The sequence below is a fragment of the Microtus ochrogaster genome, unplaced genomic scaffold (genome assembly GCF_000317375.1).
Source record: "Microtus ochrogaster isolate Prairie Vole_2 unplaced genomic scaffold, MicOch1.0 UNK9, whole genome shotgun sequence".
Taxonomy (NCBI): Eukaryota; Metazoa; Chordata; class Mammalia; order Rodentia; family Cricetidae; genus Microtus; species Microtus ochrogaster.
In genome coordinates this window covers 8,364,448-8,378,844 of record NW_004949107.1, presented here as the reverse complement: position 1 = coordinate 8,378,844, position 14,397 = coordinate 8,364,448, and the positions used below count along the sequence as shown (strand labels likewise).

Genomic DNA, 14,397 nt, shown 5'->3' with positions numbered 1-14,397 from the left:
TCCCTCCTTTCTTCCTATTTTCCCCCTGCCCCCGCCCTCTCCCGTCTCCCCTCTCTTCCCTTCTCTCTCATACCCCTAGGCAACCATTCTCCCACTGAGCCACATCCCTAGCCTCCTTCTCAGTTTCTTAATTGACTTTACTGTTTAGTCCCCAAAAGTTATAATTTTAAAATTTCTTAGTTCTTTCCCTACACCAGAGGTCTGTGAAACATCTAAGACTGAAAGCAAATCCTTGTGTTTTGAGATAGGGCATTTTCTGCCCCTTGTGAAAGTGTCTATAGCTTTCACACCCTCAAAAGTGTGTGCTTTACACCCGTGACCACAGGGATGCACACTTAAAATCACAGCCATCTCAGCAGCCTTAATGTTGAAGCAGGAAGATCATGAGTTCGAGGCTAACCTCTGGATGTATAGCCAGACACTATCTAAATAATCCAAGCACAAATCTGTTCGGGCTGGTGCACTCCTATAATTCCAGCACTGAGAAGGCTCAGCAGAGGCAGAAGGGTCAGAGTTCAAGGCTAGCCCTGGGCTACAATAGAGATCCAGGCCACCCAGAGCAGCCAGAGACTTTACTCAATAGGACTCTGGCACTCCTCTCCCTTGCCTTTAACCATCCTTTTTACATTGGCAACCACTCCCAAATCCACCCACAGCGCATACCGGAGGATAATGAGGCCGCAAACGAACACGAGAATGCAAGATTCAAAGAAATGCTGAGGACGAGAACAAGAAGAAACTACTGTAAACATTTTTACGTCCAGCTCAGCTTAGTGAAATTTATACAGTGGACAGCCTTGAACCTGGGGCGGGGGCCTGCAAGGTCAAGGAAAAGCTGGCAACGAATCGAGTGAAATAAAGGCTGTGTGGGCTTAATCGCTGGCTGCCAGTGACGCAGGAGACAAGCATCCAGGTCCTGGGTGGGGATGGGAGAGAATAGGAGAAAAACCACAGCACCTCAGCGTCCCTGGCAGCCGCTAGAACCAGACCAAGCTCCGTGCCTACAGCAGGAGCCAGAAACCCCGCCTGGCAGCCGGGGCGCCTTTGACGGACAGCCACCTTCCGCAATCGCTTTCCAGTTCACTATAAACATTCCTTACTCCTCCTGCTGCCCTCTCTCAACCATTCAAGGGAATGGGCGGGATCGTCCTTCGTGATTTTCAATTTTTTTTTTTTTAAGAAAAGGAGGGTAGACCCGGAGGGTTCCACCGCAGGAAAAAAAACACCTCGCGGGCTAGGGGTGGAGCCCCTGTGACCGGCACGAGGATCTGCCAATGAAGCGCCGCACCCACCCTAAGGCCCGCCCCTCTGGGAGGCGGGGCCCTCTCAGCTTCAGCCAATGGCGGCGGTGCGGACAGAGGTTGAGCCGCCGTGGGTAGGGTTAGTGTGAGAGGTGCGGCGGGGGAGGTAATGATGGTGGTGGCGGCCGAGAAAGGCGGGGGAGGGGGCTCTGGGCGCTGAGCCGCGGCTGAGGCAGGGCTGGCTCGGGGGGCGGGGGACGGGGCACGGTCGCAGGGCGCTGCGCCGGGGAGGGGGCGCTGCGCCGGGAGGGGGCGGGCGTCGTCCGCCCGGGAGACTGCAGACCCCGGCTCCCGCGAGCGCCGCGCCGGGCTTCGCTGTTCCACGCGGCTCCAGCGGGGATGGAGGACTCGGTGGCAGCGGCTGCTGCGGCGGCGACGGAGGAGCGGCTCTGAGGAGGGGACAGCGGGATTAGAGGTGTGAGGAGGGCTTGGAGTGGGCGAGCGGAGGGGCCGGGGCTCGGGGCCGAGCTGGGGGGTCTAACGGCAGCGTTTGGGTGACAGGGACCGCGGCTGGCAACGCCTGTCTCTGCGGAGAGAGGCAGGGGTCTGCACTCGGTGCGTGAGGAGAGGAGGCTTGGGCCGGCTGCTCCTGATGGGGGAGGGAGGCACCGCACCCCGCACTGTCCGCTGGCCCGGCTGGTCATTGCTTCAAGCCCAGGCAGGAGTTTCCATTCCCCTCCTCCTGGCAGCCAAGGTGAAGGGGAAGCAAAGTGGCCTGGAACTGAGACCTTGCCCTCCCTCTGCCGAGAGATTTCCCTCCACTCCTAGTTCTCCATCCATTTCCCTCTCCTCCTGAACCAGCGTTTCTCCCTGCACCCCAGTGTGTTCTAAGCACATATTCTCAGACTCGAGCCTAATAATTGTCGGCTGAAAAATAAAGTTTATTTAAAAATACTCCACTCCTCCCTCTGACTGGTGGTGGACATTGCTCAGCATCCCCGACTTTCCCGCCCTGTTCTCCCTTCTGTGATGCTAGGTAGGGAAGGCTGGGCCCAGCTGGGCTGGCGTCTCTCGATGGTCAATGCTGACAACCTTGTATATTGCCTGTCCTCGGTGCGATTTGTCATTTCTTCTTGGTATCTGGCATCCTTGATGTCACTGGCTGCTGAGGCCGATGTTTTGTTTCATTGTTTGAGAAACATGCAGATAGCAGAGGTTGTTACCGTCTTATCTAACACTTCTTATGCTGCTGTCCTCATGTTCTCTCTCTTTTTGTCTGTGTTTTGCTTCGCAGTTCTCCAGAATACGCATCATATAGGTGGACTGGTGATGTCTTCCTGAGGGAACCTCCTCTCTGTCATCGGGTCATGCATAACAACTGCTCTTGACTGGGCCATTCATCGAAAACAGGATTTACCCTGTGAAACAGGGAGAAGACTTAATGGACTCCAAGCATCATCATCATTTCAAGTTTTAGAGGGTTTTTTTTAAGTACAGACATACATGCAAAGCTCTTGGGCTTTGGGCCCTCTGCTTTATTAAGGCCGCTGTGTTGCTAATCCAAGATTGTTCCAGTCTATTGACCTATCACCATGGCTTCAGTTTGGAAGAGACTGCAGCGAGTGGGAAAACATGCCTCCAAGTTCCAGTTTGTGGCGTCCTACCAGGAGCTGATGGTTGAGTGTACAAAGAAATGGTAAGATGTGCGGGTGGGGGGGGGGGGGGGTAGGGATTGAAGTCGGCTTGCCCCAACACCCAGTGCCTTGAACTTTGGCTCCCTGGTAGCAGATTTACCTTTCAGCAATACACAGTGTTTAGAAGCTGGGCAGGGAGCAGATGACTCTCAACAAGTAGTGTGTGTGTGTGTGTGTGTGTGTGTGTGTGTGTGTGTGCGTGCATGTGTGTGCGCGCGCGCTGTTGCTGCTGGTGCTATCCCTGTGGATTTTAATTACTCTGTTTCACAGTATCTCAGAGGACCACACCTGAGAACACACCTGAGTACCAGAGTTTGAGTCTTAGGCTCATTTATCATCAGTGTAAAAATAACTTTATTTTTGATTTTTGTAACTTTAAATGAAGAATGGCTATACATATGTTTTGATGTAACATAGATCTTAATATAGAAGTTTATATTCTATAGACTGGTGGTTTTATTTTGTTATTTTTTTTCATTTGTATTTAGAGGATTTTTTTTCACTGGTTGAATAATGGAATGCCAGTCTACACAACCTTAAAAATTCTTTTGTGAAATGCTTAGTCAGGCAACTGTATTTTCTTCTAATTGCCTAATGGGATACATTTCTTGGCAGGATTTAAGGAAGCAATTAGTAGCAGTGGTCTATGATTTGCCTCTTTCCATTTGAGCAAAGTAAATTTAGGGCTTTCTTTTACTGCTGTGAATGATAAGGAAGAAGAATTCTTAGCGAGGGAGAAAAAGTTAATCTTAAGCAAATGGTCCTTTGAGTTTTGATTTATTATAGCTATTAAGCACTATTACCACAAAATAAGTCCGTCTCATCCAGGACTGTGATCTCCCGTTGGTAATAAGCTTTCTTCCGAGCACTCCTTTCTTTGCTGAAGAAAACAGCTTGCTTCCTCCTAGCAGCCTTGGTCTGGTCTCAAGTTTGTTAGGAGCATCATTTAAAATCAGCTCAGGAAGCACATGCGGTGTCTAGGTAGTTTGTGCCAGGTGCTGTTGGTCCCCTGTCCTCAGGGAGCTTACAGGGCGGAGTAAAGAATTTGCTGTGATAGGTACAATAATGTAAATATGTTTTAGGGCTTTTCGTCTGTTTTATGCAGTTGGATAGGCTAGGGGAGTTACTTCTCTGTAATTCAATTCCCATGTACATACTAGTGATGGTGTCACTTTATAGAAGATTAAATCATTTAATTCTGTAAAATGATTAGAACAGTGGCAGGGACATAGAAAATGCCCATTAAATGTCAGTGTTATCTCTAGAGTTCACAGAGTAGAAAACAGTAATGCTAATAAGGGTAAGGGGTGATGTCTTTTGCGGCTTTCCTAAGGTGTAAGCTGAGTTTTATTATTTTTCAGTTAATTAATTAATTTATTTTTTTAATTTTTATTAGGGTAGTCTGGCCAGCCAGTAAGCCTTAGGGATCGTCTGTCTCAACCTCCCCATCACCAGGGTCACAGACAATATGCCACTGAGCCTGACTTTTTACATGGGTGCTGGGGAGCGAATTCAGGGTCTCACCCTTGTGCGCAAGCGCTTCAGTAACTAAGACTCCCCCTCCCCCCACAGGCTGAATCTCAGAGATGCATAGTAATTGCACAGCAAGCCAGAGAAGAACTTTAGAAATTCTCTACGTTTAGACAACCAGGATACATGCTAGGAATTCAAGTAGTAAGGCTTGATATTATGAGACTTTAAGTGTACCAGGAGGGCTGGGTGTCTGGTTCACACCTTTCTTTATAGTGTAGGCTGAGGCAGGAGGATATGGAGTTTGAGGCCAGTTTGGGGTATAAATCCCAACTCTGAGGGGGTTACAGTGTGATAGGTCATTTGAAAGCCTGTAAGGTCTCAACTCATAGAAAGCCATGCGTTGATATAAACAGCTTGGGGCTCTAGAGCGTCAGTGACAGGGTCACTGGGAGTTTTGAGATGGAGAAACATCCAGTGACCAGGACCGTGGTGTGGAGTAAGGATCCTAGATGAAGGTGGGAGGTGACTGAGGCAGCGATGTCAGGGTGGCTGTTGCAGGAGGGTCAGGTGAAGAAAGGGGTGGGACTAGCTAGTGGCAGAGGGCGCAGAGAGAGTTGACTGGAAGAGACTTGGGGGCCACCCCACTTGTGCAACAGGGAAGAATGGTGCAAGGGAGAAGGGAAAGTTGGGTTGGCACCAGGCTTCTGCCTGCAAAGGCGGGGGCCCTACTCATGAGGAAGGCGGTCCTTGGATCTGATTCTTAACTTGGTAGTATCCTGGGAACATCTACTTTGAATCTAATTTGACCACTGTAAGACCAGGCTGACTTCAAACTCACAGAGATTCCTCAGCCCCTGCCTGTTAGTTCTAGGATTATGGTGTCAGCCCCCATACTTGACTTGAATTTCATTTCTTTTTTTTTTTTTTATTGTAAATCGCTTCCCCCTCTACTGTATGTTCTGATTATGGTTTCCCCTCCCTCCACTCCTTCCAGTTCCTCCCTATCCCTCCTCCCATCTGGACTCACATCCTGTCTAGTTCTCCTTAGAAAACAGGCATCTAAGGGTTAATAATAAAATATAAGCTAAAACAAAGCCGAACAAAAAATCGGCATAGGACAAAACATATATAAGGAAGAGCCCAAGAAAGGGCACAAGGAACAGATACAGATGCAGAAAGACATGCAGAGACACTCTTTCCACACATTCAGGAATCCCATAAAAACACAAAATTGGAAGCCATAACATATATGCAAAACCTGAAGAGTAAAAAAAATGATAAAAATAAATAAAAGTAAAAATAAGAACTAAACAAAAAATAAAAGCCCTGATATCTGATACGACATTATGAGACAAGGAACCTCCGAAGATGCTGTTATTTTCTGTTGCCCATCTACTGTGGGGCTTAAAGCCTACCCTTAAGAGCAGTTCGTTTCCCCAGCGAGGCTCTTTTGGAGAAAAAAAAAATTCATTTGCAAGTGGTTATGTATTGGAGATAGCTTCTAGGTTAGGGATGGGGGCTTTGGATATTCATCCTTGCAGCTCTAGAACTCTGTTGCAGACATCTGCAGGCCCTGTGCATACTGCCTCAGTCTCTGAGTTTAACTGAACTGAGGGCCAGCTGTGTTTGGAAGGCCTTGTTTCCTTGGTGTCCTGGTTTCCATCCCCTCTGGCTTTTACACTCTGCTTCCTCTTCAGCTGAATTGCCCGAGGCCTGAGGGGAGGGACTGGATGGAGACATCTTCAGGGTTGAATGTCCCGTAGGTCTCATTCTCTGTGCACTATCTCGCTGTTCCTGACTGCTTTTCTGACCCGCGTGTAGCAGTTCTGTTAGGAGTCATTTTATTGCTGTGCTCTTTTAGTAGACTGTAGGGTTTGGTTGTCCCCTAGGTCCCCATCTGTTTAGTCTCAGGGTCTTGGCACCCAAGCAGTGTTAGGTGTGGGTTCCATCTCACGGAGTGGGCCTTAAATCAGATAGTGGTTGGTTACTGCAACAAGCCTTGTGCCACCATTGCACTAGAGTATCTTGTAGGCAGGACACCCATTGGAGATCAAAGGCTTGTTCCTGGCTTGGTGTTTACATTTTCTTCTGTTAGCATGCAAAATACCTTCCCGTGCCAAGAATTGTGGCTGTTAGGGCGAAGACTCTAGGTAGGCGCCAGCTCCCCTTCTCCACCCAGGGAGCTGTGTAGGTGTTTGCAGCAGTCGGGCCTTGCCTTCTGTCTGTGGAGAGCAAACAGTAGCCTGGGTTGTTTGAGGGTGCCACGAATCTCATCTCTTAACTGCATAGGATATTCATGTCATTTTTCAGTTAAAAGAAAAATGAGTTTCTTTCTGGGTTTGGTGGTACACACCTGGAATCTTAGGACTTGAAAGGTTGAGGCAGGAAGATGGGGAGTTCAGGGCAGCCTCTATTGCAGAGCCAACTGGAGGTCAGTATGGAGCTACCTGACACCCTGTTTCAAAAAACCAAAGCAAGCCGGGCGATGGTGGCGCACGCCTTTAATCCCAGCACTCGGGAGGAAGAGGCAGGCGGATCTCTGTGAGTTCGAGACCAGCCTGGTCTACAGAGCGAGTTCCAGGACAGGCTCCAAAGCCACAGAGAAACCCTGTCTCGAAAAAAACCAAACAAAACAAAACAAAAAAACCAAAGCAACCAACCAAACAAAATCAGCTTCTTGTGGGGCATGGTGGCTTACACCTATAATCCAGTCACCAGGGAAGCTGGAGCAGGAGGGTCACCCTAAAGTTGGGGCCATCTTGTTCTAGAGAGTGAGACCCTTTCTTTAAAAATTAACCCCTACTGAAAAACTTCCTTCCTCATAATCTGTAGTAGCATCTTTTGTTTTACCCTTGAGCAACATTTAAGCCATCATTAACACATCTTAAATCTCTAGTGAAAATCCAGCTATATTAGTGAGTAGCTTGATTATGGTTCGTTGTGGTCTAGCTGTCAAATCAGTCTGTGTTTAGATATGGACTTCAGCTGGAAGCATTTGAATGCTCTGTAATTTTCAGATGTGCAGTACCATACTGTGAACTCTTTCTTGCTTTCAACTAAAACTTCAGTTTAGTGGCTGGGAGACGGCTCAGTGGCTAAGAGCACTTGCTGCTCTTGCAGAGGATGCTGGCTTGGTTCCCAGCACCCACATGGAGGCTCACATCCAGCTGTAACTCCAGCTCTAGGGGATCCATCACCTTCTGACCTTCATAGGCACCAGATACACAGGTGGTGATCAGAAATGTAGGCAGGCATTCATACACATAAAGTAAAAATAAACAAATCTTTAGTAAAAATATAGTTTAAACTTAACAAGGCGATTATGCCCATGGAATATTTGCTATATAGGAATTTTATATAAAAAATATCTATTTGCTATATAGGAATTTTATTTGTAAGTGAATCCTTAAGTAGAACTTTAAGGTCTTTTCATTAAATAAGAATTGATTGTAATCATTTTTAGTTAACATTTCTTTTGTCTTCCTTTTCTTAGAGTCCTTGTAAAAAGTACAAATCAGGCCCAATTTCTAAACTTGTATCCTGTAGTCTTTTTCTTTTTCATTTCTTTCATTATTTAAATACTTGCCAGAACTCAAATTATTTTATGTGTGTACTGAATTTAAAATCTGTTTAAAGCGTATAAAAATAGACTTGAACACACAGCGAGAACATTTTTATTAGACACATTTGCGTTTTATTTATTATTTATTCATTTATTTTTGCAGTGCTGGGGATTAAACTCTGGGCCTTGTGCATGGTAAACAAGTGCTCTCTACCCCTCAGCTGCATCCCAGACCTGCTTCTATGATTTTGAGTATTACTTTGGAGATATGAAAGAAAAAAGTAGAGGAGGGAAATTTAGAGATGCTGATCAAATAATTACAAGTGGCATCAAGAAAACTCACGGAATCTACTAACCATGGGCTCATGGGCTCACAGAGACTGAGGGAGCAGCATGGGACTGAGTTCAACATTCTGTGTGTTACAGTTGTGTGCTTGGTCCTCTTGTGGAACTCCTAACAGTGGGAACAAGGGCTGTCTCCAACTCTTTTACAGGCTTTTGGGACCCAACTCCTCATACTGGGTCACCTTGCTCACCCTAATACGTGAGGAGCTGCTTAGTTTAACTGCAACTCGATATGCCATGTTTTGTGGATACTCATGGAAGACTTGCCGTTTCCTAAACAGAAACAGAGGAAGGAGGAGGGGTGACTTGAGGGATGGGGCGGTAGAGGGACTGGGAGAGAAGAAGATAGGGGAAACTTCAGTCAGGATGTAAAGTAAATAAGTAAATAAATTTAAAAAGCACAAGTGACAGGAAGGATGAGTTATATAGAGGTGGAGAGGACAAGAAGAAAGGTGTGGAAATTAAAGGAAGAATAAACTGTACAAAGAAAAACAGTGTTCCTTTAGGACTGCTTTGTGGGGTGGAGATCTGTGCACATAGGTGCCATTGCCACTTAGAAATTTGCTACTTGAAAAATTCCCGGAGACCCAGGCTTTTGTAGTACCCAGGAACTAGACCAACCAAGTTACAGTGCACCTTTTAACAAAATCCATGGTATATACTGACAACTTAAGGAGAAGAAATTTCAGGTCAGTATTTTCAGGACCATTCTTGACTCTAAGGTAAATAAAGTACACGAAAAAGAAACTGTATCCTGCAAGTATTTGTAAGTCACTAGAATGAAGGTGGTAGGTAGGATGTGCTGATGGAAGAGGGTAAAGGGCCCCTAGAGTGTGCTTTCCAGAGGAGGGTGTGGTGTTTCTGTGATAGGGTTAGAGGAGCATGTGCTGTGTTCCCTGGTCCTGCCTTGGGCTATGTGCCTGACAAACAGGATGAGTGTGAAGAGTCCATCTGTCCACAAGCAGATGCAGGCCCTTACCCTTGGCCAGAGACTGGATTCTGGAGAGCAAAGTTCTGGGATTTCTCTTCTCTCAAGTTTCTTTCTCTTTAGTGGCCTTTTAAAGTGTTGTGCCTCTGCTCTGAATTGAGAGCAGCTGGGTTCAACAGGATCCAGTACCTGACTCTGAGAGTGTAGTGGTACTCGGACTTGGGTCAGGAACTAAAACCAGAGTGACTTCTGTGTATCAGAGAACAGTATCCCTGAGGTACTCCTTGGCACAGCTTGACTGCCACATAAACACGCAACAGTGAATTTGGAGATGGTGGGGGGTTTGCCCTCTTATCGTGGCTCCAGGCCATTCAGTTGTCAGTCTTGTTTTAGGTGATCAACCTCTTGACAAGGCTGGCCATTGGAAAAGAGTTTGAAAGAAGTGACTTGGCTGTCATTTTCCTCTTACTTCCTGGTTTGATCTGTTGACCTAGGGCTAGCGTTACAGATGTGTCCCCAAACCTGCCCCAGAGCTAGCGTTACAGATGTGCCCCCACACCTGCCCCAGTGCTAGAGTTACAGATGTGCCCCATACCTGCCCCAGAGCTAGCGTTACAGATGTGCCCCATACCTGCCCCAGTGCTAGAGTTACAGATGTGCCCCCACACCTGCCCCAGAGCTAGTTACAGATGTGCCCCCACACCTGCCCCAGTGCTAGAGTTACAGATGTGCCCCACACCTGCCCCAGAGCTAGAGTTACAGATGTGCCCCCAAACCTCACTTTTTTATGAGAGTTTTAAGGATTGAAACTCAGGTCAACACAGTAGGCATGTTACTGAGCCATCTCTCCGTCATCTAAAATGTGTGTTTCTTTGTGGTGTATGTGTGTGTGTATGGGTATGTAAAGGCCTGAGGTCAATCTCTATTATGATTATTGTTCAGGTGCTATCCACTGTGTTTTTGTTGCTGGTTTTGAGACAGGTCTCTCACTTTGCCTGGAAGTTGTGGATTTTGCTAGACCGGCTGGCCAGTGAGCCCTAGGGACCCAACTGTGCCTGCCTTCCCAGAGCTGGGATTACAATTGTACCTTCCACATTGGGCTTTTTTTATCTGGGGTTTGAGGTCTGAACTCAGGTCCACATGCTTGATGACAGTCACTTTACCAACTGACTTGTCTCTCTGCCCTATAATATCCATTTTAAGTATGTAATAAGATTACACGATTCAAGAGTGAAGAAGTATGAAAAGATACTATGTATTTCCTTGAAAGCAACTCTCATTGCTCCATTGCTTCATACACATTTACAATTCTTCTTACTAGGACTTGGAAAATAAAAACTAGTTCTTCTCACTGTTTAGGTTTGATGCTGCTCTGATAACAATTTAGTTTTCTCATTGGCATAGAAGGTTAAACACATTTTAAGTATTACCTTTAATTTATAAAACCCAAATTATATCAAGGAGTCTCCATTTCAGGCCAGCTTCTTTGGTGACTTAAGCATTTCTGTATTGACTAATAGAAGATGCAGTTTTACACGAGCCTTGATGTAAAGAACTTTTGAGCTAAGTTTCGAAAAGAAGAACAAACTAATTGGAGACGCGGTATAGTTTGGAGCGTCGGGAAAGGTGTGTCTGGACAACTGTGAACCGTGATAAAGGGATAGGGATGAGAGCCTTGTTGAGGCTTTGGGGTTTTAAGTGTGGTGAGAAGCCATTGGAAGGATTTGAGCAGGGAGATTTAATCTGCTTTACATATCCAAAATACTGTCTTGAATGCTTTGCAGAATACATTCTGCCATCAGTAAAATTAGAAGCTGGAATGCCAGCTTGAAAGCCACAATAGGCCGTCTGGTATAATGTGGTGAGAAATGGCTCGAGGGCGCATGCTCTCCTCTTCCCCACCTCTCTCCCACATTGCTCCTCATCTTTCTCCCTTACCCCTCTTGCGTGCACTCGTGTGTGTGTGCGTGTGTGTGCGTGTGTGTGTGTGTGTGTGTGTGTGTGGTCTGTTTATGTTCTAGGATGGCCACAAACCTGTTATCTTCCTGCCTCTTTGGCATTTCTTGTGTCTCCCTTTTTTCTAATTTTTTTTAATTGTTTGAACATTTCACATGATTTTGATCAAATCATCCATTCTCTCCTCTTCCAATTCCTTCCCTACCTACTACTTTTCTCTCCCAACTTCATATATTCTTTTTTTATATGTTCTTACTGAGTACCTGTAGTGTTGCCTCTGTATGCATGGATGTAGGACCAGCTATTGGAGCTTCTCAGGGGCTGAATTCCCGAAGAAAACTCTTTCTCTCCCAGTAGCCATCAGTTGCTAGTCGTGCTTTAGGTATGGATAGGGCTTCATGAACTCTTCCCTTGGGATTTTGACTGGCGTGGTCTTGTGCAGGTCTTATGCAGGAAGCCACAGCTACTTTGAATTTGTGTGTATAGAAGCTCTATCATGTCCAGTGCCATGTTGTTCTATAGGTCTACTACCTTTTCTGTGAGGTGTGTGTGTGTGTGGTGTAGATGTCCCATTTAGATCTGAGCACTCCACAATCTCTCATTCTCTGCATTTTGACTAGTTGTGAGTCTTTGTATTAATCATCATCTTCTGCAAAAAGAAGCTTTCTTTTGAGGATTGAGAAAGGCACTGATAGCTGGGTGGTGGTGGCGCACGCCTTTAATCCCAGCACTCGGGAGGCAGAGGCAGGCTGATCTCTGTGAGTTCAAGGCCAGCCTGGTCTACAAGAGCTAGTTCCAGGACAGGCACCAAAGCTACAGAGAAACCCTGTCTTGAAAAACCAAAAAAAAAAAAAAAAGAGAGAAAGGCACTGATCTATGAGCATGAAAGTAATTTAGGGGTCAGTTTAATACTACGCTAATTTAGCAGAATGTGGTGGCTAATCTTGGTAGTCAACCTGGGAGGAGGGAAACTCAGTTAAACTATTGTCTCCATCAGATTGGCCTGTGGACATGTGGTGGGGGCCTTTTCTTGATTGCTAATTTGTTGTAGGCCTTTTTTTCTTGATTGTTAATTGATACAGGAAGGCCCAGCCCACTGTGGGCAATCACAGTCTTAGGCTGGTGGACCTGGGCTGTATAAGAAGAGTAGCCAAATGTGAGGCTGGAAGCAAGACAGTAAGCAGCATGGTTTCTGCTTTAGTTCCTATGTTCAGATTCTTGCCTGGAGTTCCTTCCCTCAATGATGGGCTATAGCCTGTAAACCAAGTAAATTCCATCTTTGTCGAGTCACTTTTGGTCAGTGTTTCATCCCAGCAACAGAAAGCAAACCAGGACAGAGCCACAGTGTTAGGCTCCTCAGGGCCTCTTACCTAGTCGTCGGCCACAGGTTTTAGTCCCAGTTAGTGGAACCAGGCTTGAGTTCTGTTTTGTGGCGTGGATATTTATTTATTTATTTATTTATTTATTTATTTATTATGTGTATAGCATTCCTTCCACGTGTGCCTGCAAGCCAGAAGGGGGCGCCAGGTCTCATTATAGATGGCTGTAAGCCACCATGTGGTTGCTGGGAATTGAACTCAGGACCTCTGAAAGAGCAGCCAGTGCTCTTAACCTCTGAGCCATCTCTCCAGCCCCTGTGGCGTGGACTTTTGAGTGCAATCAGAAAGTGAGTGCTTTCCTCATAACATTTGAGTCATTTTTGTGCAAGTGGACCTATCTTGCCAGGCCATTCATTATTGTAGCTTACAGTCCACAGTGGGGGCAAGACTGTTGAATACTTTACATCTCAGGGTGTCATGCATAGAGCCCGCCAGTGCTATGAAAGCAGCCATGCCAGTACCAGCCTGATTTCTCCATGTCTCATGACTCAGGTATGTGGTGTCTTTAGCAATAGGACCTTGCCCGCAAATGTCTAGGAGGTAACCAGGAGCAATGGTAAAGGCCTGTATTCTTTTATTGATTTTGGAGGCTCAATGGAGAAATGGCTGATTGTGTAAACACATGCCCAAACCCACCACTATCATCATACTCGATTGAGGCATAACTTACTTTTTTACACACAGTGAAATACGCTTGTGTAAGTGCAGAGTGCAGTGACTTTGACAAATGATGTGCTAGTGCAGCTTGGAATAAACATGCGGAAAATACAGGGGCTGGAACATGCTGGTAGGCTGTGACGTCAGTGGCGGGTGAGCAGCGACTGTAGAGGGCTGGACACAGGAGGAAAGGCTTGGTGTGAGGGAGAAACCAGGAGGTTTGTTTTGTTGTTGTTTAAAGTTTCTTGAGACGTCCAGAAAAAGATCTTAATCAGTCAGTTAATTGGTAAGGGTCTCACCATGGGAGGGAAGAGGGTGAGGTTCTATGCAGGTAATACAACTGTGGGACTGTGGGAAATTTCCTATGGCTTTCATCCAGATTGAGAAGAGAGTTGAGGTCTGAGACTTGAGACACTGTCATTTGCAGACACTGAAACAGGTAGCAGTGGAGTAGAGGGGGATTAGGAAAGTGTGTTTTCCTAGAGCACAAACAGAAAAAAACAAATTAAGAAAGAAGTATTGGTTCACTCAGGGGTGAGCAGAACAGCTTTGGGGTTGACAAGTTGGCCAGAGCTGATGGCATTGGAAACTGATCTCAGAGGACTGTGGGGTGAAAGCTTCACAACGTTGGCCTCAGGGGAGGATGCACCCTTGTTCCCATGAGGCTGGTGGAGAGCCTCTGCCGCAAAGCAGAGACAAAGGGGAGAGTTCAATGTTTACCTCTACCTGGCAATATCTCATTGTTCTAATGGGGACACTGCTGGGCTCAGGGAGGGAGGTGGGAGTCTCTCTGCTGCTGCTCTTTTCTTAGGGCAGAATTCAAAGCTACAGACAGCTGGGAAGGTTCTAGGCGGGAAATGGTGTGAAACTGTCCCAATGAGAGTGAATTGACAGGGAGCTAGGGCTGCTGGCATTAGGGCCTTTAAACTCGGTTTAGGGTGTAGAGGACGCAAACACCAGGACTGCATGTTTCAATCCAGCTAGTTTGAGCGTTGGCTTTGGCTAGTGTTTGTCAGGAATGGATAGTCTAGGGAAGAGCGACAGAGAATTGAGAGCTGTAGCTCTGTACCAATAGGGAATTGAGAGCTGTAGCTCTGCACCAATAGAGAATTGAGAGCTGTAGCTCTGCACCAGTAGAGAATTGAGAGCTGTAGCTCTGCAC

General features: G+C 46.4%; 1 protein-coding gene across 8 annotated transcripts in view; it reads left to right on the top strand.

The window, feature by feature from the left end:
• Window positions 1–1,536: 1,536 nt before the first annotated feature.
• Window positions 1,537–14,397, top strand: part of Ehbp1 (EH domain binding protein 1) — a 282,868-nt gene continuing 270,007 nt past the window's right edge. For 7 of the 8 annotated variants that reach the window (XM_026788929.1, XM_026788928.1, XM_026788926.1 and 4 more), the window contains exons 1-2: window positions 1,537–1,716; window positions 2,536–2,937. In XM_026788929.1, coding sequence (XP_026644730.1) covers window positions 2,834–2,937 — 104 coding nt within the window. In that variant the 5' untranslated portion in view covers window positions 1,537–1,716; window positions 2,536–2,833. The remainder of the gene's footprint in view (window positions 1,717–2,535; window positions 2,938–14,397) is intronic. The other variant, XM_026788925.1, reaches the window with a different exon arrangement.